Source organism: Rhamphochromis sp. 'chilingali', assembly GCF_963969265.1.
Source record: "Rhamphochromis sp. 'chilingali' genome assembly, chromosome: 17".
In the NCBI taxonomy this organism is placed as follows: Eukaryota; Metazoa; Chordata; class Actinopteri; order Cichliformes; family Cichlidae; genus Rhamphochromis; species Rhamphochromis sp. 'chilingali'.
The window spans coordinates 16,436,334-16,461,662 of record NC_137944.1 but is presented as its reverse complement, the minus strand read 5'-3'; the positions used below and the strand labels follow the sequence as shown (position 1 = coordinate 16,461,662).

The 25,329-nt window shown below is 41.6% G+C and overlaps 1 protein-coding gene across 1 annotated transcript; it reads left to right on the top strand.

Annotated features, from left to right (window-relative positions):
- On the top strand, positions 1–24,453 carry snx13 (sorting nexin 13). The gene is made up of 25 exons (XM_080862621.1): positions 1–166; positions 10,111–10,223; positions 10,345–10,447; positions 10,580–10,669; positions 14,150–14,271; positions 14,400–14,518; positions 14,625–14,729; positions 14,822–14,910; positions 15,141–15,224; positions 15,338–15,476; positions 15,624–15,712; positions 15,853–15,952; positions 18,086–18,279; positions 18,477–18,582; positions 18,675–18,844; positions 18,934–19,003; positions 19,503–19,645; positions 19,972–20,079; positions 20,175–20,285; positions 20,514–20,675; positions 20,776–20,847; positions 21,124–21,269; positions 21,383–21,451; positions 21,534–21,646; positions 22,743–24,453. Exons 1-25 carry the CDS (start codon positions 155–157, stop codon positions 22,976–22,978), a joined length of 2,865 nt encoding a protein of 954 aa, XP_080718747.1. The 5' UTR covers positions 1–154; the 3' UTR covers positions 22,979–24,453.
- The last annotated feature ends 876 nt before the right edge of the window (positions 24,454–25,329 follow it).

The window sequence follows — 25,329 nt, the reverse complement described above, 5'->3', positions numbered from 1 at the left end:
CCCACGACGTAAACCTTGCAAACATGGCGACGCTCCGAAGACAGTACGGAGATTGGAAATACGACCGATTTTAACCAAGAAAATCACCTCCTCTTCGCATGTTACAATGTGGTGGGGTTAGCCAGAGCCGCCGCAACTTACAGCCTTTTAGACGATGTTTGCAGAGGTAAGTTATCTCCCGTGAAAAAGTCTCGCGCGTGTTGGTACAGTAGTTTGTGGCTGACATAGCTAGTTAGCTTGGAGCAGCTAGCGCCTAGCCCCGCAGGTAAACACGGGAGCCGGGAGAGAGGACTGTTCGCTGCCGCTGTGTTTTCACAAAGCATGTCAGCTATAAGTGGCAGTCAGCGCGGGATTACACCGTTAACGCTAAGTTAATACGACGGGCTTAGGATATCCGCACTGTCAACACTGCGCTGGAATTAGCTCGACACAGGCAATGTCGGTAGTCTGCGTTTATATTATGAATGAAGATACTCACAAACGAATTTCTACATTACAACGAATACAGGTGAGCTGGGCGTTAGATTGGCTGACGGCTAGAGAGACTAACTAAGGAAAGTTACATTTTTGTATCGGCGCAGTTGCGGTCCACTGTTGATCAATCTGCATTGGATGCAAACATTTATGTCGATAATAAACGTGTTGCGCTGTTACACCTAGATGCAGACAGTGTGAATGGTGTGGGAAATCAATTTTCAGGCATTAATGACTGATGTCAAGTTGAGATGTAGTGGATAAGCTTGTCAGTCATACCGGCTTCTTCCCTCCTTTCATACACATCTAAACGGCCTAACGCAGGCTTGTCTTGAAATATTAATAAAGGCCATTGTTGTTGATCAGTGGTTGCAGAGATTTTTTTTTACATCTCACGGGATGCCCCCCAGTTTAGCGACCTGAAAGGACAGCTAAAAGAGCAGACTGCCCACCTCATCTGAGCTGCAGGTGAGGTGGGCAGTCACGTGTTACACTTAGTTGGCTTAGTTGCTATTTGGAAATGTTAGTCTCTGGTAACCTTAGTAAGAAATCAATGAAAGATATCGCTTTGTTTTATGTAGTCCTTTGTAGTTCAGTTGCTTCTGTGAGTGAGTGGCCTGTCTACACAACTTGATCAATTCACCTTTGTATATTGAGTTTGATGGGAGTGCACGTGTGCTCGTCCACAGCCACACAGCGTTATCTCTGTGCTTTTTAGCACTTGCTAAACCTCGTTAAGCTCCCTTAATCAAAGCTTGGTAGATATTAAGTCCAGCATGCTGTCACATCAGGCCTGCTAGTGTATCTCCTCTTCCTTCTACGTGCTGTTCAAGTTGTTTCCCTGCCAAAGAGGCTCACAGCTCTCATGAATTAAGCTCTGTTCAGACCTGTCTTTTCATCCAGATATATGTACAGTGTGTCTAGGTCATGCCGAGACACGACGCAGCTCACATGATTCATCAGATTTGGAGTTGTTAACAGTCATGATTACTGCAGCGCCTCGATAAGGCTTAAGTTCAGTTCCCACCGCATGCTCATTGGTTGTGTGTTACAGTTTCAGTTCTAGTTGGGTTACTGCCAACCTGATGATCGCTACTAGCTGAATACATAATGAGTATAAATAACCAGTTATTGCCTTCCTGGAGCTGCTTCTCACTGGAAGGTGAAAAGTAGCAGCTAGGGACACTGTTTGTGACAGAGGAGGGGTGTGGCTTACTTTACCCTCCCCAGGGTAATAACAGTATCAAACCACAACTCAGGGGAACTAGACAAAACAAGCTGGACCATTTGCTCATTCAGTTTTCAGGGTCATTAGTATGCTGTTATTAATTTGTAATAAAGTTCAAATCCTGGAGAGAAGTGAACTACAACATTTCTTGTCCTCTCTGGAAATTAACATCATTACTACTTCTGCCTTTTTGATCCTAAGGTTAATATAGCAGCTCTTTGCATTTCAGTGGTCCTGGTGGATTAGGCCAGCACGATCAGTCAGACCCATTTACTTTCTCTCTCTCTCAGGCATGATCTCCCACAGGAGAGCTTTAATGGGCCTAGTTAACCTTTCACCTAATGACTACACTACCCAGGGTTTGCAGCTAAGCACTTGAGGACTTACATTGATCACAAAAATAGAAATATCCACCCTTGAGTAGTTCTTCATGCGTGTGTGTGCACGTCCATGGTGGAAAGTTAGGGAAAAAATATTCTCAGACACACTGATAAGAGGCTACGTGTGAATATCTGAATGTGCCTGGAGTCAAGGGCATCCAGAGCGTTCTTCAAAACACACTGCCTCTGTGTGTTTTACTCCTTTTAAATTCTAGATTGTCTTCTACTTCTTTGTAAGTAAATTTGTAAGAAATATTAAAACACAAATATATAGATTCATTTCAAAATATTAAATTGGTTATATTAAAGTTTAGAAAATAAAAATATGTCTTTGTTTGAAGCCTAGTAAAGTCCACAATTATATTTTTGTATTTGATCCTTGGCCAGCATATTCACACAGGTAATGATTTTTATCCCTGAGCATCCTTTCAGGATGATGAAGCAGGTTTTGACAGATGTTTTTAAACATGTCTTCTGAAATTCTCTTTGAAGCCATGCTGTAACATCCAGCCACTAACAATTTGAAATGCATGAGAGCGGTACTTCAGTGCCCATCTGCATCTGTGATCTCGCCCAGTGCCTTTAATACTGTCACTTTTGTGTTAATGAGTGTCTGTTTAGTGTGTATTGCATAAGGAATTGCCTAGATATTCAGATGTGAGGATCCCTGATGGGCTTGGGTGTTAATCACTGGAACAGATGGTTCATGTTTTAAGCCCTGTGTAAGCTGTAATGACTCACGAGTGTCAGTTATCATCTCTTCTACAGAGCCAAGCCTCCACAGTCTCATCACACAGTCCTACTGATAGCGTGCACATTCACTGCTGCTTACTAGCACCACTGACGTCAAACATATACTTGCATTTCCCTTTTGAACTACATTCAGTCTCTTTCTCAGGAGTCACAGAATTTTAAAGGGTGTAATTGATCAGACTGTATATGCTTCAGTACGTCTAAAAACACTCTTTCTCATAAGTGTACACATTACTTACCTTTTGTGTTATTTATTAAAAAACATGTTTAAGATGATTAATAAGATGATTTGCCTAACTAACTGCTGGATGCTGCAGTAAGCACAGCATAGCTTGTGGTTTGCTCTGGTGAGTACAGTTACATATGTCCCTGTTTTGGTCCTATTTTAGTATAGACAAAGCACAACACTTTACACTCTGCACCAGCTGGAAGGAAAACACAAATAAATATTATATGTATCTAGGAGCTGAAATGCAAATGAAATGCTTCTAGCTAGCTTCAGTTACGTCTTATGTTGGCTCCGTGTTGACAAGCTGCTGTAGTTTAGTGAAGCCACTTGATAGGGAGGCACCTTCACCAAATACAAAGTCAGTGGAAAGTTGGTTGCCCCTCCACCGTGGGCTAAATTTAGTTGCACTCTGCCTTTATTCAGATGTTAGTCACAAGCATTAGCTTTGCTAACTTTGGACCCGGATCTTGTTTAGCAAAAATCTTTAACAAAATCCATAAGTTACTACTACACCATCACACTGTTAGCGTGTGTGATGGTGATGTATTATAATTGTTCTTTACTACCATCAGGCTGAGGATGTAGATTATGGTAGTAAATATGACTTTGTTGGTTTGGCAAAAAGTTTTCAAACTCTCCTGAAAATATACCTGCTTGGTTCCCTGTGATGTAAGTGTGGGAGGAAATTGAACAACAGTTCAGACTGTTTCTTTGTTTGCACGGCGGTTTAATTTGGATCGCCTTTAAATGATAAAAGGATTCTGGCTGATATGTTATAGTTCTCTTGGTTGTGTTAGATATCAGGACACGTGGATCTGTTTTTGATGGTCACATTTTGTGGCAACCTTTCTGAAAAGCATTCCTCTGTGTTGCTACACTCCTAGTTAAATTGTAATAATGGTTCTCTCTGCTGGCCAGCCCTATTTCTCCTCCCAACCCTACAATCAGTGACTTTGTTCTCGCCCTTTATGACTTAAGGAAGAGGGTTAGTCTAGCCAGTTTGAACACATTCTGCAGCCTGGACTTCAGTTTATTCATATAAGTTTGAGACATTTTATTATAGTCAATGTTCGCAGTAGTTGATTTCTTTACATCCATATAGATCAAAATTGTGCTTTTTATAATAGAGGCAAGAAATTGAGGAAAAGGTTGGAAATTGTCCTTCCTGTGTTTGTGTAGTCAGTTAAGGTGTTTCAACAATAAGAAAAACTGCAATGTCTTATGCAACCGAGATAGTGAAATTATGTCACCCTTGGTACAAGACAGGGTGAAATATAGGGTGGAGAACTGCATGTACCCAACAGGGTTATTACACTGCATATAAATTAGGGCTGAACGATATATCGCATTTGCGATAATATCGCGACATGATCAAGTGCAATTTTCTAACCGCAAAGGCTGCGATTATACTGCGATTATATTATACAATTCATGGGCTGCATCCTCCTGAGGCCGCATTTGTAGACCGATTACGTCACAGCGACGCGCCGAAGGCTGTCCAAATTACTACCATATCCCAGAATTCATAGCGCGGCCCAGCCAAACTCCAGTTTCCAGCAATGGCGGCCGCTACTAAGTTTTAAAATTACTCATACTAATCTTTCTGGGTCACAAAATAAACTTTTAACATATTTTCAGGCGAGAAAGTAGTTGTGTAAACATCAAATATCTGCTCGGTTTATCAAGATATCCCATATTTGCAAAAGTGCTTCGACGTTTTCAGAGGCGTCTGCTACCCACCAGCTCGACAGCTAGCCGGGAGCTCGAGGGTTACTGATGCGGCCGAGAACGGCACAACTCCCGGCACATCATTTTCAGATCACCGCGGAGTTTCGCTGCTCGGGTTAAACGTAATATATAAGTCACTTAGACAACCTAAAAATGTTATTGTTGGGCTTTTTTCAGTGTTTTGTTTGTTCGTGAGTAAATCGGTTTGGCTGAGATTAAAGTTATTAGATTAGATAAAATAAAACTTTATTAATCCCCCGGGTGGGTTCCTCCTTGGTTTTCACACAGCTGACTAAACGTCAAACAGAAAACTTATTAAACAGAAATATGAGACAGTCGAGAATTTACACCAGTGTCTGGTTATATTTTAGATAGCAAGAAGCAGACGGCCGAGTTTATTAAACTCCACCGAGACAGCGGTGACGCTAATCAGAAGGCTAGACCGTCCAATTTCACGCCTTTAAATTTTAAAGGCGTGTTTGTGTGTGTGTTTATACAATTGCTATTATGTTTGCACTTTATGTGTAATGTTACTGACTGCAGAGATCAGTAAGATGTGTGTATTTTTTATTTATTAGTTTTATTTATTTAATATTATTTTTTAATTGAATGACTGTCTAGTAGTTCACAGATGTCGAAAAACTGAGTGTGGTAAAGCCACTGATTTTTTTTTATGTATATTTCTGCAATCTGCACATTGTACTGACTTTCATTTTAATGTTTACACCAGGGTTCCTTGTCAGCACTTTATGCTCAGATGTTTGTAAGCTAAAAATAAACTATTGTGTATGTTCAAATATACTGTTGTGATTGAAGAAGTTAAATAAAAATGTCAGTCATCAATTCATGCATCACCTCATGTCATCATAACAGAGGTCTGTCTTCCAGGAAAGAACAGTTTAAAATTAATGTAATATAGTATTGGCCATACTATATGATGTATTGCTTGTCTTTGTTTAATAATACAGAAGACAAATACCTTAAAAAATAATCGCATATCGCATCGCAATCGCAATATTGGGGCAAAAAATCGCAATTAGATTATTTTCCATAATCGTTCAGCCCTAATATAAATGTCCTCTAATACTTCCTGCCTCTCCCATAACCACATTTGTAAACAAAGTGACAGGCAGGTATGCAGCATTTATTCCAAGGCACTCTCAAAGATCCTGCTGTTCTGTTAATGTGACCCATATGTCTTGGCCTGCACACTGTCAGTGCCTGTCTAGTTGACTCTGATGAGTAAGCAACATCAGGGTCAGAAGGTCCTCAGTGACAGCCATCAGCCTCAGGTTTTAATTTATCCTATTTACTGTGAAACTAGCCTCAGCTGATGTGGTGAGGAGGGACGTCACAAGTTCACCTCAAGTCAGATTTACTTATGTAACACTATTCGTTCACATATGCGGTCCAAAGTGCTTCAGAGTAAGACTTTAAAAATGCTTTGCTTTAAGATCTGAACCAGTACTAGTGAAGTTATTGTTTCAAATTGCCCGTTATCAGCTTTTTCAAACCTGATCCAACTGAGAGGCTGTGTTTGTTCTAGTTTTATCTGCTCCAGTTCTGGACCAGGACAAACAATTATGGCCAGTTTTAATAAAGACGTTCATGCTGACAAGGTCAAGTCAGCAAGCAAACCCATCTGAACAATAGCAACCAGTATTAGACTGCTTAAATTCATAATCTATAAATTCAGAGATATTGTATGAAGCAAGTGGGCATTGCATTCTAAAATGTACATATTTCACATTTTTTTAACATGAAAAACATTCATAAACATATTGGGCTCTGTAGTAGACAAAAAAGAGAGTTGTACATTGTACTCCTCACTGAGCATTCCTGCGTCTAGGAACTTTGCTTTGAATGAAAAGAAGCTTCATAGTTGTCTTTAAACCTATCATGACTCAGATGTTAGGATACCTGTCCCTTTCTTCTTCTTCTTCTTCTTCAGGCCTGTCCCTGTGGGGACACCACAGCAGATAATCTGCTTCCATCTCACCCTATCCTCAGCATCCTTTTTAGTCACACCAAACCTTTGCATGTCCTCCTTTACTGCATGCAGGAATCTTCTTCTTTTCCTCCCGCTTGGCAGCTCTGTATAAAATTTTAGCATGTTCAACTCTGCCACCTGCAGTTCGGTCTCCTGTCTTTTTTTTCAGTGCAGCCATCTCCAAGTCGTACATCATAGCAGGTTTTTATGACATCGCTGATGTCATAAAATTCACTGGCTCTTTCCTTTTTCTTTTTAATTTATTAATTTAATTTATTAACTTATTTTTAATTAGAGTTCTGCCATACAAACAAAAATGTCAGGCTGAAGTTTGAAATATCCTCCTGTTTCCTCTAATTACCTCGTAAGTGCACCTTGCAATAATGTGTGTACACTTACCTGTGTGCTCTGGGGCTGCATGTGCGACATCAAACTATAGCGAGACAGATTAAATTTATTATGAATGATATTGAGTAATGCATCAGTGGGGAAAAAATACCTCTCTATTGCCTATAGCTCTGACCATTGTTGGTCCTTAACGTCATAATCTGTCAATGCATCACAGCAGCTCCTCCACAGTAGCTTGAAGCTTGATTTATAGTCTTGAACTCCTCCATCGAGCCAATATTGCAGTGGGCAATGTGCTGGTGTTTGTGTATTCTTCTGCTATTACAATTGTCACAAACGTAATGAATATTGTGCGGTTTGTTTTGTTGTCGTTGTTTTAAAACTGAAATGCATAAAACCGGTGACACCAGTGCTAATTAAGTTAATAAACAGATTGGTGCCTCACGGTCTTCATGGGCGGTGGCTGTAGCTCAGGTGGTAGAGCAGGTCTTCTGCTAATCGGAAGGTTGGTGTTCATGCAGCCTGCATTTGTTTGCATGGCACAATATGCTTGGGCAAGATACTAACCCCAAGTTGCTCTCCAATGTGTCTGTCAGAGAATGAATGTGCGTGAATGAAAGCACTTACATAGAAAGAGCATAGAAAAAAGTGATTGTGTGAATTGGTAAATGAGTCAATTAGAAAAGTGCTATGATGAGTAGAATAGTGTAATATAAGAACCAGTCCATTTACCGTAGATATAGCATATTTTTACTCCTAAATTATAATGGTAACAAAATGTGTAACTGGATATTATTGAAAGACCTAACATAGCTTTCATATGTGTACTTTCCACATCAGGCTACAGTGTAGAGTGTACATTTAAGCCAGTACTGTAAATTGAGGTTCATTAATTCAAACATGTTCACTCCTCTTTTATCATCATTTATCTAGATCACCGATTCTGTTCATAGTTGTTATGGCGTAGTCAAGTGGCGGAGGATTTCCACTTGGGTGGTCTCAGAATCTCGTCTCTGCTTTTCGCAAATGATGTGATTCTGTTGGCTTTATCAAGTGGTGGCCTCCAGCTCGCACTGGAGCAATTTACAGCTGAGTGTGAAGCACCGGGAATGAGAATCGGCACCTCCAAGTCTGAGGCCCTGGGGCAGACCTAGAACACGCTGGAGAGATTATGTCTCTCGGGTGGCCCCCGAGCACTTTGGTGTTCCCCCAGATAAACTGAAGGTCTAGGCTTCTGTGCTTGGACTGCTGCCCCCAGAACCAGGCCTTGGATGAACTGAAGAAGATGGATGTTTGGATAGCTAAGTTATCTTTTAGCGTTAAGCAAGAAAACTGTGCATTTGCATGTCTGTGGAGCCACAGATTACTCTTCATTATTCTTTTCATTTGTCCATATGCCTTAATAGTATTTGGCACTAATTAGTAGGGCTGTGTGATATGACCAAAACTCATATCCCGATATAAGACATCTGTCGTCCGATAACAATATAAATCACAAAGTTTTAACATTTTTTGTAAATTCTGTGAATCTCGGGCAGCTCGTCTTGCGTGAAGTGTTTCCAGCTGGGCGTCGTGTACCTGGAGTCGAGTGTTTTAACCGATGCATTAAAGGATGCATTTTTAGACATAAGTTGTAACGGCTGCCGTTTTCTTTGTGAGTATTTATTACACAGCGTAAAAGCCTGTTCTAACGTTTGAATCTAAGGTTTATTTTTCAGCACCTGACGGCTCTTTTTTGCTTCTCATCCGTAAATACTCTGCATACTCTTTCACGTGATTCAGTTTATTTTGAAAAGTCTCATCAAGATCTTGAGCTTTATTGTGAAAGGTTTATGTGGAACATAAACAAGCAGACACGCGATGGTTTTACCGTCGTTGTTGCTAACGACAACACATAAAAACAGGCGCTTGTCTGTCCGTAGTGTGGTTATATGAAATATGAGCAAAAGAGAGAACTTTAAGAAATTAATATAGCCACTACAGTGACAATCAAAACAATGAAAAACATTGCGGTAAACAGTTTATTTTGCGACACCACAAAACAAACGATAGCATAAAATGAAACGATAGATGTTTTTATATCGTCATCCGATATATATCGTTATATCGAACAGCCCTACTAATTAGTCTAGCTCTGTATCTACACAGTAAACTGACTGGCCTCTGTTTATGGATGTGACACTGTTGGCAGCTAGTCTAATGTGTGTCATCCGACTGGTGGCAGTCGACTGTAACAGTGAGAACAATGTCTCAGTGTCCAAAGGAAGCTCTGTGTGCTCCTCTCTGGCTCCGTCACAGGATTTGTTTATCTAAGGAACTCTAACATGAACGTAAGGCAGCCGAAGATCATCACCACTGATCGTGATGCCTGTCAGTGACTCTATCTGATGGCTTCACAGTGAGAACATTTTTGAAGGCTTTTTTTTCCTTGAACATTTAAGGATCCTTGTATAAGCAGCTGTAACTCATAACAACACATTCACAGCTATTTTCTAAGGTGCCGCGGCCTGGTTTAATATGTGCAGCAGACCCCTCCTGAGGTTTCATACCTGCTATCATGACCTTAAGCATACACTTAGGGGACATAACTTATCAGTATAGCTTGTGTTTTCATTTGTTTTGTTTTTTAAAAAGCTTCTTCTGTACCTGTTAATATGATAAGGCTAAAAAAGGAGATACTCAAGTAACTATGGGCTAAAGTTGGAGCTGGAAAAGGGTTGAAACGAGCTCTGTTTCCTGTACTGACAACAACAGGAACACCATAGGATGTGATTGTACAGGATTATACACACACACAGTTTCTGTCTGACACTCTTTTATGTAATGTCTTCCTGCGCAGACATCTCCCTCCCCTCTGCTCTGTGGAGGACCATTAATGGTCATTATATGTGTTTATAGAATATTATCATCAGTCTAGCTGAGTATGGGGTGAATTGAATTGTGTATTGAGTATGTGTTTTTTTTGTCTTGTGTGTTTCAGGCCAGTCTGTCCATCTGGGGATGGGGGGGTCTTGGAGTTGTGCTGTTCCTCGTCACTTTTGGACCCTTTGCCATATTCTACCTGGCCTTTTATATCTTCTGCTTCATTGGAGGGTGAGCAGTGAGACGTTTGAAGCCAATCTAACCTCTTTAAGCTTCACAGTTAACCACAACACATCAGGAGCTTGGCTCATAAGTTTTTTGCTGATTTCTAAATTACATTTCTGTTTTGCAGGGGCTTTGCGGTCACTTTGCTTTATGGAAAGATTAACTCGGAGAAACACCTGGAAAAGTGCGAGCACTCGTACTTACCACCCACACAAATTGGTATACTGAAGGTAAAATACACGCACTTCGACCTCGCCTGTGCAAACAGATGACCCGGCCTGCCAGATGTCACGGAGGTCACTAAAGTTTTCTCTGATTACTTTACTCCTGTCTCACTGTGGGTTATGTTTTGTCTCTTTCAGACGTTGGATGAGATGAAGCTGGAGATGAAGCCTATAAAAATTGACAGAAGACTCACAGGCTCGAGTTTCATAGATGAACCACTACAGCAGGTGTGTGTTTATGTGCCTGTCTTTGTGATAGGTCTTGTGATTCCCTGTACATGTGTTTCATAGGTAGGGAAGCATAGATGACCAGTTTTATCGTATGGCATACAACACATGGCCAAAGCTCTGTGTCAGTACTAATTGTATTCATTTCTTTATAAGCACACCTTGCCCCTTTCATCATGTCACTACCACAGCAAGTGCATGTTTACATTTTATAAGATGATTAGCTAATAATTTGCAAGAAATTGGTTGAGTTTTGATAAGTATTATTTTCTAAATTCAAAATTTTATATTACTTGTAATGCCTTGATAGCACTGCCTTTTAAAGGAGCTGGGTCTAACTTCAGAAAATGACACTCATGATCATTAAAGCTTCTTTTCCACTAGCATCTACTCAACACTGCTGGACTTTGCTCTACTCAGTTTTGGTTATTTTCTATTAAATTTGAGTACCACCTCAATGTAGGTAGAGTTGTTACAGCAAGGTGGCCCAAACATCCTGCGATGTCATTTGATAATTACACAAAAACGGAATACATGAAGATGTTATACGTGCTGCTCGGTGTATGGCTTTTTGTCAGACTTCCTAAAATTAGAGAGCCAAGGAGGCGGCATGCATGTCCATATTCCTCAGTGCCAGGTTTGATTCTTGTGAAGGAGTCATGATTCATGCAGTGACACCACTCCATTCAGTCTGTTGATGTCACATTTTTGGCTCAGCTCATTACATTAATGTCTCCAGCCCACTAAAAAAAGGGCCTATTATTACCTGAGTGAGACTAAGTGTCAAAAATCATTATAAGGAATTACATACAAATTAGCCCAAAGGCAGTTACAGGAAACTGAAAGAATTATGGTAGAACACTTTTTTTTACTTGTTTAACATTCAGACATTTACAATAAAAAGTTTTAGCTAATGTGGGTTTAAGAGAGGTTTAATCAGTGCCCACCCAGCTAAGAGTGGGCAGTGCACTTGTGATAATGGGACAGCAGCTACAGGGAGAAGCTTAGAGAAGGTCCCTGCCTGACAAATGCTAATACTCCAGACTTTTTGGATTCCGGCTCCTTTAAATCTCTGTCTGACCCATCAGCTCAGCTGGCCCAGGTCAGTGACTTAATGGCATCAGAGAGAAGTACTGGCTGTCAAACACTGCATGACCCAGTAACGTCTGCATTTCAGGTGTTTTCTTCTGTGAGCTCTGTGTCTTTCTTGTGATGTATTGTTTTGTCAGAGCAAAATTCATTTTTCCAACATGCCAAAAGCAGGAAAATGTGACATGATTCAATTATAAAATGACTTAATTAAATTATTTTGTGTACCAGTGTCGTGCTTTGTAATAGAAACCATGTTGGTGGTACATGTTTCCAGCGGCATTCTTCACATTAAGCAGAATGAAGCTCCTCCGGTGTTGTTAAACGTTTATTTTCTGGCACAGCTTGCAATGTTTTGTCTTTATTTCCCCAGTTTTTATATAAAAATCCTTACATCTGTCACACAGTGACTTTTTCACAGTGAGATTCTTTTTATTGTTTTATTAGACAACTAGTCTGACATCATTGGAAACTCTGTACGATTACACCAAAGCTCTTTGTGTAATTTGTCCTTTGTAAACTGTGGACATTGCAGACTGTGACATGTGAGACATGTGATGCAACAGTGTTTGTACTGCTTTTTTTTTTTTTTTTAAACTCATCTTGACACATTTGCAAGTTGATCGTCTAACTGATGGTTCCTATGCAAGCATTGCAGAATGGAAAGAACGACTTTGTGGCTTGTGTTTATTAGTCAGTTTCTCTTTCCATGCCGCTCTGTGATTACCACACTTGCAGCAGAAAACTTTTTAGCACGTCCTCAGCAAAGCGGTGTGGCCGGCAGAGTTAAGTGCAGACACAGCAGTTAGTGCCGGTCAGATGACGCTAACGGCTCTAGCATGGTATCTCCTCTCCCCTTGCCCGTTTCTAGGAATTCTCATTTATCTTTTCAGTTCCATGTGAACCTTGAGATCTTGCACAGAGAAATGTAAAGTCGCACAATGCTGAATCTTGCGCCCTGAAATAAATGTGTGGTCACTATTTTCTGACACATTGTCTGGGCATTTTTTTCCCTCTTGTATGTGCTCACATAAGCACTTTTTTCATTAGTCACAGCTCCCTCTCATCCTGTATTACACTGATTCATATTGTAGCTTCAGCTGATGGGACTTGCACACCCTTTCGTTTTAAAACCTGTAACTTTTTACGTGGTTTATACTTGGCATCCACGGCTCCAGTCAGAAACATTGCTGGTGTAGTTTTAGTTAGAAAAGTCCTGGTTTGTGTTTTATTGCAGAATTGGTGTCCTTTTTTTTTTTTTTTTGGTAAATGATTTCGCAGACAATCGTGTCATCAAGGAATTTTAGTGTTTGATCTTATCGGTCAGGTTGAGGTTTGGACTTTCTCTGACTTTCTGTCCTGTTGCATGACCCAGTTTGATCCAGGCTTAAGTGGCTTAGTTGTTGGACAGATGACACCTTTAACCAGAATACTTGGGCATGCAGAGGAGTTCACGGTCGACTTAGTGGCTGCAAAACAAGCCAATATCATCACCCCTCCACCACTGTGCTGACACATGGTATGAAGTGTTTGTGCTGATTTGCTGTATTTGGTTTTCGGGGCCAAATGTCTCCACTTTGGTCTGGGCTGTTCAAAGCACATTGTTCCAGAAGTCTTGTGGTTTGTTCAGATCCAACTTTGCAAGCCTAAGCCTTGTTGCCTCACATGGCACTTGATTAGCAGCACCTGGGTGTTACTGACCCTCAATAGCTATGAAAGCAGTAAAGTTGTACTTAGTTTTTGGCAGCTGTGAAAATTACCTTTTGCACATGACTGCTTGTTCCCTTTACTGTAGCAATATATACAGTTATTCACATTGCAGTCTCTCCCAATCTCTTTTATACCACCAAAGCCCTGTTTTCTACCTGAGGGGGTAATGTGGTCTGTTTGAGTTCAAGTGGCATAGATATTGTCATCAAAGGGTGAATAAAACTGTATCTGTATCCATGTACTCCCATCTGTGCATCCTTAAGAGAGTATAATCCCGAGCCCTATACTTACAGTAACACTTTCATCTCATTTTTGAATTAAACAAAGAAGTCTTCAGTCTTCCATTAATGTTGTGTCTCTGTAATGTTTTGCACAAACAGCCAGCCCTCTGCTTCCTGTTTACTCAGCTCCTGTGTAATTGAGCTGTCATGAGATTTCTGCTTACCGGCAGTTTATCAGTGGAGATTATTTCAGAAAATGTGATTAAAATGGTCACCTTGGCATTTTGACTTTTAATCACTGTTCTTATCTACTTCCATGTTTGTTCGATGAATCAGAGGGTTATCCAGGTTTGTGTTGACAATTCAGTCAGATCCCTCTCTCTAGTTCTCACTTCACTCAGTCTGAATTGTCTTTACAGAATTTTGCCTAACTCCTCACTTTTTCCTTATGTCTCTTTAGGTGATCCAGTTTGCACTGAGAGACTACATCCAATACTGGTACTACACCCTGAGTGAAGATGAGTCCTTCTTACTAGAGATCAGACAGACGCTGCAAAATGCCCTTGTCCAGTTCTCCACACGGTAACACACACACACACACACACACACACACACACACACACACACACACACACTCAAACGCATTATATGTCTAATATATTTAGCAAAAAATCAAGCAATCTATATTTTGTGTATATTTGTATGCAAAGGTCCAAAGAGGTGGACTGGCAGCCTTACTTCACCACTCGCCTGGTGGACGACTTTGCCACACATTTACGTGTTTTCAGAAAAGCCCAGGATCGCCTCGGTGACAGAGAAGACAAACTAAGTACGTGCATACATCACACTCCCTGCACTTATTAACGTGTTTGCCATGTCTTGAGAGCTGTTTTAAGAATAGTGACGACTGTAACTAAATAGTGATTTCTGAACAGGGGACATAACAGATGATCTGATGGAGTCTTTCTTTGAGGCTGAGGTGGAGATGGAAAGGAAGATTTGTCGAGATGTTGTGTGCACCTCACACAAAGATGAAGAAGGTAAACACGCCTCTGTTTCTGGCCTTACATTTCACAGTTATGAGGAACTTTTTTGTTCTAGCTTGTAACCCTGTTCTGCATGTGTGTGTCAGGGTTTCTTCGGGACTTGTGTGAATTGCTTCTGTACCTGTTACTACCTCCTGGAGACTTCCACAATAAGAATATGAGATACTTCCTAAGGGTGAGTGCATGGAAAAAAAACTAGTGTGAGGTGCAAATAAGAGATAAAAAATGCATATGTATGCCATTAACCAGTGTTTGTGTGTTCATCACAAAAAAGCCACATGCCAAATGCTGCCATGTTGGTTGCCAGGCCGCCACGGCATCCCCCTGAATGTGCTGTACAGTGACATGTTTGTAGTGTAAATTACAGCGAGCATGCCTGGAAATACACTGTGGTGTGTTTTTTAGGAGGTGCTAGCGCGTGGTGTGCTGCTTCCTTTGATCAACCAGCTGAGTGACCCAGACTACATCAACCAGTTTGTCATATGGATGGTGAGGTTTAACACCACCCCAAACTGTCCAAGAAACAGTTTAATTTAAGGGTTGGGAGACCAAATGAGATTTGGTGCTGGTGTTTGTAGCTGTATGTCCTGTTTTATGTGTAGATCCGGGATAACAGCTGTAACTATGAAGCCTTCATGAACATCCTGAAGTTAACAGATAAGCCTGCTGAGCTGGAGGCCGTTAGAGACAAGGTGCTGGAGGAGCTGCAGTTTCTCCGCTCCCTGGACACTGCTGGAGACGGTGGGCGCTCGCTTTTTTCTTTCCATTTGCATCAGACACACACACTCAAAACTGATTGTTTTCATTCAGTAACTACAGAATGTTAATTGAAACAGCACACTGCTTTCCTCTTCTGCCCTGATGGCTTTTTGTTTCTCTGTCCTTCAGACATTAACGTGATCAAGAACCAGATCAACAGTCTTCTGTTTGTGAAGAAGGTGTGTGAGACCAGGATCCAGAGACTGCAGTCTGGCAAGGTGAGAAACTGCAGGGGAGTAAACATGCATCGCACAGCCTTGTCTGCACAGGTGTCAGCTGGTTTTGCTCAAAGTCCGCGTTGGTTATGTTAATGCTTTGCTCTCTTCTTCTTTACTTATTCGGTTCCTGTGTTGTGTAGGAGGTTGATGCCTTTAAGCTGGCAGCCAACTTTGGAAAGCTGTGTGTCATCCCGCTGGATCACATCCTCGTCCACAACATAGCCCTGCAGTTCTTCATGGGTAAGTGCATCAACACCTCACGTATCACATAGACGCCAAAGGTCACTGTAGTTATAACTCTGAACTTTTCTGTTAATCATATGTTTTTTTAAAGCCCTAACACATGAATGTTAGGGCTTTAGTGTAGGACTCCAGCCTCTGATTTTTTTTTTAGACATGCTCTTTTGCTGTCGCTTATGTCGGTGTGAGAATCTTTAAAGGTTGGAGAATTCCCATTAGCCTAAACATAATGACAAAAACAATACAATACAATACAACTTTATTTATAGAGCACATTTAAAAACCAACGATATACCAAAGTGCTTCACATAAAAGAAAATAAAACATAAATACTATAAGACCATAACAAAGTACCAAATGTGCTAACAGGTCAATGTCACTAACACACAAGAATAGCATAAAATGCATATCAAGTAAAAACATGTTAAAAGCACAAAGCCATAAAAGATATGTATAAAAGGGAAAATAGAGTAAGTGTAGGAATCAGATACAGGCATTAACGAGCAGGAAAGGCAAGGTTAAATAAAAAGGTTTTTAACCATGATTTCAATGATTGGATAGAATCGGATGCGTGGATGGCAATAGGAAGGTTATTCCACAAATCGGGTGCAGCCAAGGCAAATGCACGGTCACCTCGGTTCTGACATAAACGGCAGTAACCAGACCGAAAAGCAGCGCACATTTCAGTGCTTTATTTCGGTGCTTTTTTTTTTTCCTGAGATGCCATACACTTTGGATTCTAGCCAATCATTTTACCTTTCCGAGGATAGTAGGCGGGCCCAGGTACGTACGTTCTCTTAGAGCAGAGCTACAGATTAAAAATGCCCAAGGCGAAGCGGTCAAAAGTCTGGCTGTACTTCACAGCAAAAGATGCAAACTCAGCAGCCTGCAACAAGTGCTTTAAGATGTTACCTCCTTTGCACAGTATCACCTGGAATCTGATGAAACACCTGGCGACGCATAGCGTTTTTTTAAAAGTCGAGAAATGCACCGTATTTGATAGCTTGCTGCAAGACCTCACACCGAGTGCGGGTGTGGTGCCTGTTATCGGACCCGGAGTTAGCAACATCCCCCAAAAACCCGAAGAGGAGAGTCCTGGCCCCTAGCCCTGTCAGTGTAGCAGAAATGATGACGGATGATGATGGCAGCAGCAGCCGTTCTTCTCTGCGTGAGTAGCTTAATGTTGTTCGTGTGTAATTTACGTTGAGTAGGCTAACCACGTTATTAAATTAATGCACGTAAGGTGAACTAGCAAACACCGTCGTAGTTACATGCGGCTGTCTTCCTGTTTGATGGCAGATGCTCCCTTCACCCTGGCAAAAAAGGCTAAAATGACCAAAGAAAAAGTGGAAAACAGTTAAACATGAGAGGTTTTTGGACAAAGTTTGTGTTCTCCATTCTTTAAGCACCGGTTCGAGCACCGGTTTACGCACCGGCACCGTTTCAAAAGTAGCGGTTTGGCACCGGTATCGGATAAAACCTAAATGATACCCATCCCTACTCTAGACTTCAGCTGAGATCTTGGCTGCACCAAGAAACAAAAACAAAAGCATGCTAACGTTTATGCTGCCTAAAATGTTTTAATTTGTGACACAGCATAGGAAAAGTCAGAATGAAAATCCCACCTGTGCACAAAAACAGCCAAGCAATGCTGCAATTCTAAACAGTTGGACTCTCCAATATCTCCAATATCATAACTTCACCGTCTCCAAATGTCTCTTAGAACTGTCTGACAATTGATCAGTGTCCGATCCATAAACTGTCAATAAATCACTCGCCTTTTTTGCCCCAAATGCTCAATCAGCAAACACTCAGCTGTGAGTAATCTAGAAATTTTGAGGGAAAGACATTTTGTGCTATAGCTTGGTTTTCAAATGCCGTGTAACATTTTTGTACATAGATCAAAGCAAAACTCAAAACTAAACAAGTAGAAGTTTGATATCATAACTTGATCTTTAGAAACGAGGCTGCCAGAAACCAGAGGCTGCCAAAAATACTGAGTATAAAACTTACTGGCCGTGATTGCCGTGTATGTATGTGTAGCCAGAGTCTTAATCATAAGCAGACACCTGTGAGTATATCATATGCATCATATGATTTAGGAGACTAAATGCTGTCTGTCTGTTGACCCAGACTTCATGCAGGCAGCGGGGGCCCAGGCCGAGCTGTTCTTCTGGCTCACAGTGGAGGGATACAGGGTGACGGCGCAGCAGCAGCTGGAGGCCATGCAGAGCTGGCAGAAGGACGGCAAGAAGCAGCCTAGTGACACTAAAGGGCTGCTGAAGGCAGCTGCACTGGGTGTCTATGAACAATACCTCTCTGACAAGGTAGCTGAAAATGTCATGCATCCACAGCCTCCTCCGATATTTTAAGCCAGACTCATTTCAGCTATATTTTACACAGTGTCTGAACTTCTCTTTTAGAAACAGGGACGTTTATTTATAGATAAATTTAAAGAGCTGTCTTTCATTTCTGTAGTTATAAATGTGAAAAGTTAACCTCTTTGCTCTGTCTGCTCTAACAGGCGTCCCCCAGGGTGCAGGTGGACGAGGCATCACTAACAAGGCTTGGGGAGAAGCTACGGAAAGACGACCCCACGCCAGAGATATTTGATGAAATCCAGAGAAAGGGAGGGGGCCCTTTGTTTTTGTTTTTTTTTCCTGCTTGCGCTGCATTTTCCCTCCCAGTCTAACAAATACTACTGCTTGTACTTTACAACAGGTGTATGACATGATGCTACGCGATGAGCGGTATTACCCGTCCTTCAAGCAGAGCCCTCTCTATGTCCGCATGCTTGCAGAGCTGGACATGTTGAAAGAGCCAAGCTACCGAGGGTCTGACGATGGTGATGGAGAGTCCTTTAATGGTTCTCCAACAGGAAGCATAAACCTAGTGAGTCCTTTTCATTTAATATTTATGGGTTATCTGTCTGTGCTGTTTATTATTATTAGTTTATGATGATTTGTTTCCTGTGATTTCAGTCTTTGGATGACTTGCCCAATTCCTGCCATGATGAATCTATGCACCTTCATGCCTTCATCTCTGACACAGGTACGCCAACCGAGTGGTTTAGTTTTATATTCTTCTAACATGTTGAATTGTGTGTGTGTGATTTTTCTTTTGGATATTGGGTATCTGTTACTTCCTTTTAGTCCTTCCCTGCATGTTTTCTATCAGCATTTCACCTCTAAGCTCGTTTCATCTGCATGTGCCTGCTGTTTCGTGCCACATTGTTCCAGTATTCTTTATTTCTATCACTCCATTACCTTCACTACTTTTCTGTTTTTCCTTTTTCCCCTCCTCCCTCCCTCCCTCACCTTTCCTGCCATTCTGTTACACTTTTCCTCCCTTTTATCCCATTCATACACACTTTTCCCCTCTGCTTGCTCTTTTACTGCCCTATATTACACCTGCAACACTTCCCTTTTGCCCACTTCCTGTCTTTCCGCTGCTCTTTTCAACCCATCCCCCATTTTCCAATTCCCTATGTTGGATGTATTACCGGATCGGGTAGCTGATGCTTGTCTCCCCGGCTTCTGGGGTGCTGCAGGGGTGTGCAATGACCACGGTAAGACCTACGCACTGTACACCATCACTGTGGTTAGACGCAACCAAGATGGCAGTGAGGATGCCTGGAAGACCTACCGCCGCTACTCAGACTTCCATGACTTCCATATGAGAATCACTGAACAGGTGTGTGTGGGACTTAACTCTATTACACCACTTTTACACGGTTTAAAGTAAAAAACAAAGGCCGGTGGTGCCTGGTGGCTGACGTGACCGTATCGCCATATTGACGGCACAAGAGAAAAAAAATGTTGGAGGCAAGTTTGTGAGCCTAAACGTCAGACTCACTGGAATTACTTATAGACACACTGACCTCATTATTTCTATCATAGAAACTTTGGCCTGGCATCCAACATTGTTACGATAAATGTAAACGTGACAGAAAATAAGGGAAAGTCATCAGCTGCATTTTCTTCTTCTGAGTCTCAGTTTGTAATCTTGCTCTGCTTTAGTTTGAGAACCTGGCATCAATCCTCAAGCTGCCAGGAAAGAAGACCTTCAATAACATGGACAGAGACTTCTTGGAGAAGAGAAAAAAAGACCTCAATGCTTACCTACAGGTAATGTTGTTATGTGATAGTTTATATATGTTATTCTTTTTTATTGTCATGCATTTTTCCTTCCATTAATAGTTCTTGGTGCGCATTTGTTGCAGTTGCTGCTGAACCCAGAGATGGTGAAGGCCTGCCCAACTCTGATCCCTTACGTGTATGACTTCCTAGAGAACAAGGCCTATAGCAAGGGCAAAGGAGAGTTTGCACGGAAGGTATTTCCTTTTCTCAAATGCAAATACCTGTTTAACTGTTGTGCAGTTTTTTTTGTTTTTTTATTTTAATTACTACATATATTATAGTAGATGTTATATGTAGATATTGTGTTATAACGTTTTAGTATGTTGGAGAATCATTCATTACTGATCAGCTGTTTATTCACCATGTGACTGGCATTTTGTCTATAAAGTACATTTTCTGCTTTTGTTTTATTCCCCCATCAGATAGACACATTTGTGAACCCTCTGCGGAGCTCCATGAGAAACGTGTCCAATGCAGTAAAAGCCTTCCCAGACAGTTTAGCAGAGGGAGTGACCAAAGTCTCCGATAACATGGGCCGCATGTCAGAAAAACTGGGTCAGGATATCAAACAATCCATACTGAAGGTAGAACCGTTTAATACTGCAAGTGTTTTGAGTTAACGTTGTGAAGCACGGGCTTCGCTTGATCCTCTGTAGTCGTTAATCTAACCTCTGATTTTCCCAGGTGCCTCCAATCCTCCCCAAGTCTGAAATCGACCCTGAGCACTGTCGAGTCTCTGCTCAGCTCGATGACAATGTGAGCAAAGTCCTTCCAAAGTTTTCTTGAAATGCCTCAGAGTACAAACATCGGCTCATCAGTTAAATGTGATGAGAAACTGCTTAAAAAGTTCCCACTAAAATGAGGATTTGAAAAGCTTTTATCCTTCTGCCATTATCTTTGCTGTTAGGAATAACCCTGTAGATTTTAATTCAGCATTCTTTGCGTTGACATGTCTCTGCAAAAGTCTCTGATGTGAGTCAGTGTGCTGCTGTTTCATTCCTTTAACCGTGCTTTAAATTAAACTGCTTCCAGGTGGATGATAATATCCCACTCCGGGTAATGCTGCTGCTGATGGACGAGGTGTTTGATCTCAAAGAGAAGAACCAGTGGCTGCGCAGGAATATTAAGAACCTTCTGCAGCAACTCATCAGGGCCACATATGGGGACACAATCAACAGGTGAGTGTCACATTAAACCTGCAAAAAAGACTGACATACAGTTAAAGGTGGGAAAATGTTATCACTTATACAAATAGTAGTTTGAAATATTTAAAGTTTGCTTCTTTCTGTAGGAAAATCGTAGATCATGTGGACTACCTGACGTCACCAGAGCAGGTGGCAGATTACGTCAAGAGGTTCAGGTAACTCATCGCCTTTTGTTTTAAAGACCTCTGATTAGTCAGAGGAGTACTGTATAACTTTTAGTGCTCCGCCTCCGAACAGGGATTCCTACTGGCCCAATGGTATTCTAGCTGAGACCCCGCCCCGCCGGGACAAGAACATCCGCATGAGGACACGAGTAGCTGCCAAAACCAGCCTTCTGGGAATCATGCCAGGTGAAAACACACACACACTCACACTTTATAAAGCTAGCACCTAGCCATAAATAGAGACAACCACATCTACTTACTCATTATCTTTGAAGCATTCATACTTAAAATGAAAAGCAGTTCTCAGTCCCTGCTTGTCCCACTGAATATGGAAGTAAAAGCTGTGAGGAGGGAGGAATCTGTGACATCTTTCTGGGTGTCACCAACAGCTTTTTAATAAAGGGGTTTAATCCACTGCTCTTCTGTGTACTACCACTCCAAACTATGACAAACAATTTCGATGTAAGACGATATCTGGTATGTGTGAAGAAACGATTGAAGTACAGCACAATAGTATTCTAGTTTAGGAGTGAATCTGGAGTAAGTTAGTGAGAACCACCCAGAGACTGACCTCTGTATGATTTGTCCAAGTCTGCTTTTAAGAAATGACTGAAATGAACTCACTGCCCCCCTCTTGTGTCCAGGCGGTATAAATGCTGTTTAACCATCATTTGTTCAATAAGCTAATTATGAGTCAGCGCACTAGAATGAGGCAGAGAAAGCATATTGGAAAACTGAAAGGGTGACATCAAACTAGACCATTTTTGCCAGTTACACACTTTCCTTGATGGTTTGCACCTCTGATAAAGCACAGAGCTAGAAATATATTTGTACACAGAAAATACAAGAATTGAGAGGCTGTATTATCAGGTGTCTATGTGAAGGTAGCCAAGCCCTAATGCGGTGCAGTGAGGACATCTGTATGACTCATGCTCACTTTTCTTTAGTGCCATATCTTTACTTTGTTTCTGCTGTCAGACTAAAAATTCCAGTAATATTAATGCGAACCAAAGGAAAGGTGGAATTCTTTGCAGTGCTGTAAACTCATACAAAAAATCAATTTCATTCAGTTTTAATTATTAAGCGCCAAATACCTGTCGCCTTAAAAGTAAAGATGCTGAAGCGTTAGAGAGAACAATAAAAAACAACAGAAAACTCCCCCTGAGCAAGCATTTGGTGACAGTGGGAAGGAAAGACACAGTTTTAACAGGAAGTAACCTCTGACAGAACCAAACTTGTTCACGCTGCTGATATCTACGTCTCCCTCCCCCTTCTTCCTCAGATGAGCTGAAGCACATCATCGGAGCCGATACCACGAGGAAGGGCATCCTCCGCGTCTTTGACATGTTTCAGTACCAACCCATGAACCGTCGCCTAGTCTACGTTTTCCTGGAGGGCTTCCTGGAGACCATGTTCCCTCAGTACAAATTCCCCGAGCTCTTTGTCAAGCTGCACTCCCGTTCGCCACGCATCCATAGATACAACCAGAAACTGAAATCCACCTCCCTCAAGAGGTGACAGGAGAGGACAGAGGCAGCAGGACAAGGGCCGATAAGATACACAGACTTGAGAGCTGAGGATGTGAGTGGCAGTGGTGGGGATTGATATGACTGTTGTTGAGGGGGGTGTGTGTGTGTGAGAGAGAGAGAGAGAGAGAATTCTGCCCTTCCTCTTCCCTCACACATTGCTGAAGGTGAAATCACTCTATTTTATCTGGCTGATTATTTCTGTCAAGACAGAAACGAAGGATGTGTAACACTTGGACACACGCGCAAACACAAATCTCATAATTTGCACCAAGACTGAACTTGGCTGTGTTTTCTTTTTAGTTCCCCTGCTCCATTTGAGACTTTTTTTGTTGTTGTTGTGTTGAGCGTCATTCTGGGCCAGCTGATGCTGCTTTATCATGGTCCAGAGAGCCCAACCACAGGTATCGTTGTTTTTAAACTGCAGGACTCAATAGCATTAGACCCACACCTTGCCTTACCTTCCTCCTTCTATCTGTTGGCCAGTGCGGTCCTCCTCCACGTCAGCGAAGTGGCCGCACAGCTGTAATCAAACCCACCCTCATGCTGTAGACATCTAAGCTGCAAAAATCACTTGCAAACTGTGTTTTCGCAACCAAAAAACGTCGATTGCACTGGGTTTAAGAGCCGCTGTTTTTAAAATGTGACAAATATCCTTTTTTTTTCTCTCCTCAGCCTCAGTGCTTGTCTTGACTTTCTTCCACCCTTTCTCTCTCTCTCTCTCAAGTCTTAGATCACCTGTACTTCCCTCGATCATCCAATCAAAGAACCCTTTCTAATGCTACTCTCATATCCTGCAGCAACCAAAGCTCATGCTGTTCGTATGTGTGTGTACTGTTCTGACATTGGGGAAACATTACTGTGTTTCATATCACGCAAAGAAAAAGAATGCAACGTTGACCTTTAATGACCCTTAAGGTGAGGCTGTGACGACACACTGAGGTGTGTTATTGTCAGGAACTATTCAAGAATGTACTCTCTGGTCTGTTCTGTATCTGGCTTGAGCAGAAGTCTGTGTGTGTGTGTGTGTGTGTGTGTGCGTGCGTGCGTGCGTGCGTGCGTGCGTGGTTAGCACAAAGATGCAACCCTCTTCTGTCAGAAACTGTGCCAGTGTGAGCTAGGGGAACCAGCCTTAAGTCTATATACAGTGTACACTGATCAAGAGATGCACGCTAGAGGTAGCTCTCCTTCACATGACTGAACATAACAAGGAAATCAGGACAGAGATATGGAGATGTGTCCCTAACCACCTTTGGTCAGAGGAAAAACGACTTGGATTTGGTGCAATATTTTTTTCTTTTCTTTAAGGCATGTGCATTTTTGAATCATTGTATTACTGAAAATTATTTTAATAGTAGAAAAAGCGAGAGCTCTTTTCCCAGAGATGTCCTCTTACCCCCGACAACTTAACATTCCGTTGTTATAAAAGTACAATGTTTAATTTTACAGACTTGTTTTATAAGTCTGATTTTTCTTTTTTAGATTTGTTTCTTTTTTTTCTTTTCGGTGTGCAGGGGGTTATTTTCCCATTTATCCCCAGCTGACTCTTGCAGAAATAATCAGAGATGATTATTAGACTGTGGCGGGGGGACAACTACTTCAGAGGTGGCCTTGAACAACTGCTCTTTCTTTCATGCATTGAAGCCTGTGAAGTGTGAAAAGAGGTTTGTTATTATGAACTGACCGCTGAAAAGACCCCCCCCCCCCACCCAAAAATTGGGTGAGACAGGTTCACAGAAGAGCTGTGTCTTGTGACCACTAGAATCACTACTAATAAGCACTTACTGTAGCAAGTGTGGGAGTCCCACTCCCCCATTGACTAAACGGCGCCCCATTCTGCTGCAGTCATTGGACGGAAACTTCCTCGTCTGCTGTGATTTGCTTGCACCGAGCTGCCCCGATGGACTCTGATTGGCTGAGCAGGACAACATGGCTTGGACTGGACTGGAGCCTCGCTTACTGGGAGGTGAATAATGTGTCCCTTATGATGGCGAAGGCGGTATCACCTTTAACTTTCTGCACACCTCTCCATACAGGAAGGCTCATGTTTTTTTTAACCCCAGTATATATGAATATGATAATGAAAATTGTGCATATCTGTGTACAGTATGTGTTAATAGTGTGCCTAAATGTACTGTCAACTCTATTTTCATATTTTTCTTTAACCTAAAAAAAAAGAAAACATCAGGATGTCATGATCATTTTAAGCAACTGAAAAATGACTTTAGGGTGTTTTGGTTTATTTTGGCATCATGCTTATCAAAATTTTCCTTGTGAGCATTGTGCTCAGAACAGTACAACACTAATAAAAAGGTAACTCCGACTAACTGAACAACAGTGTGT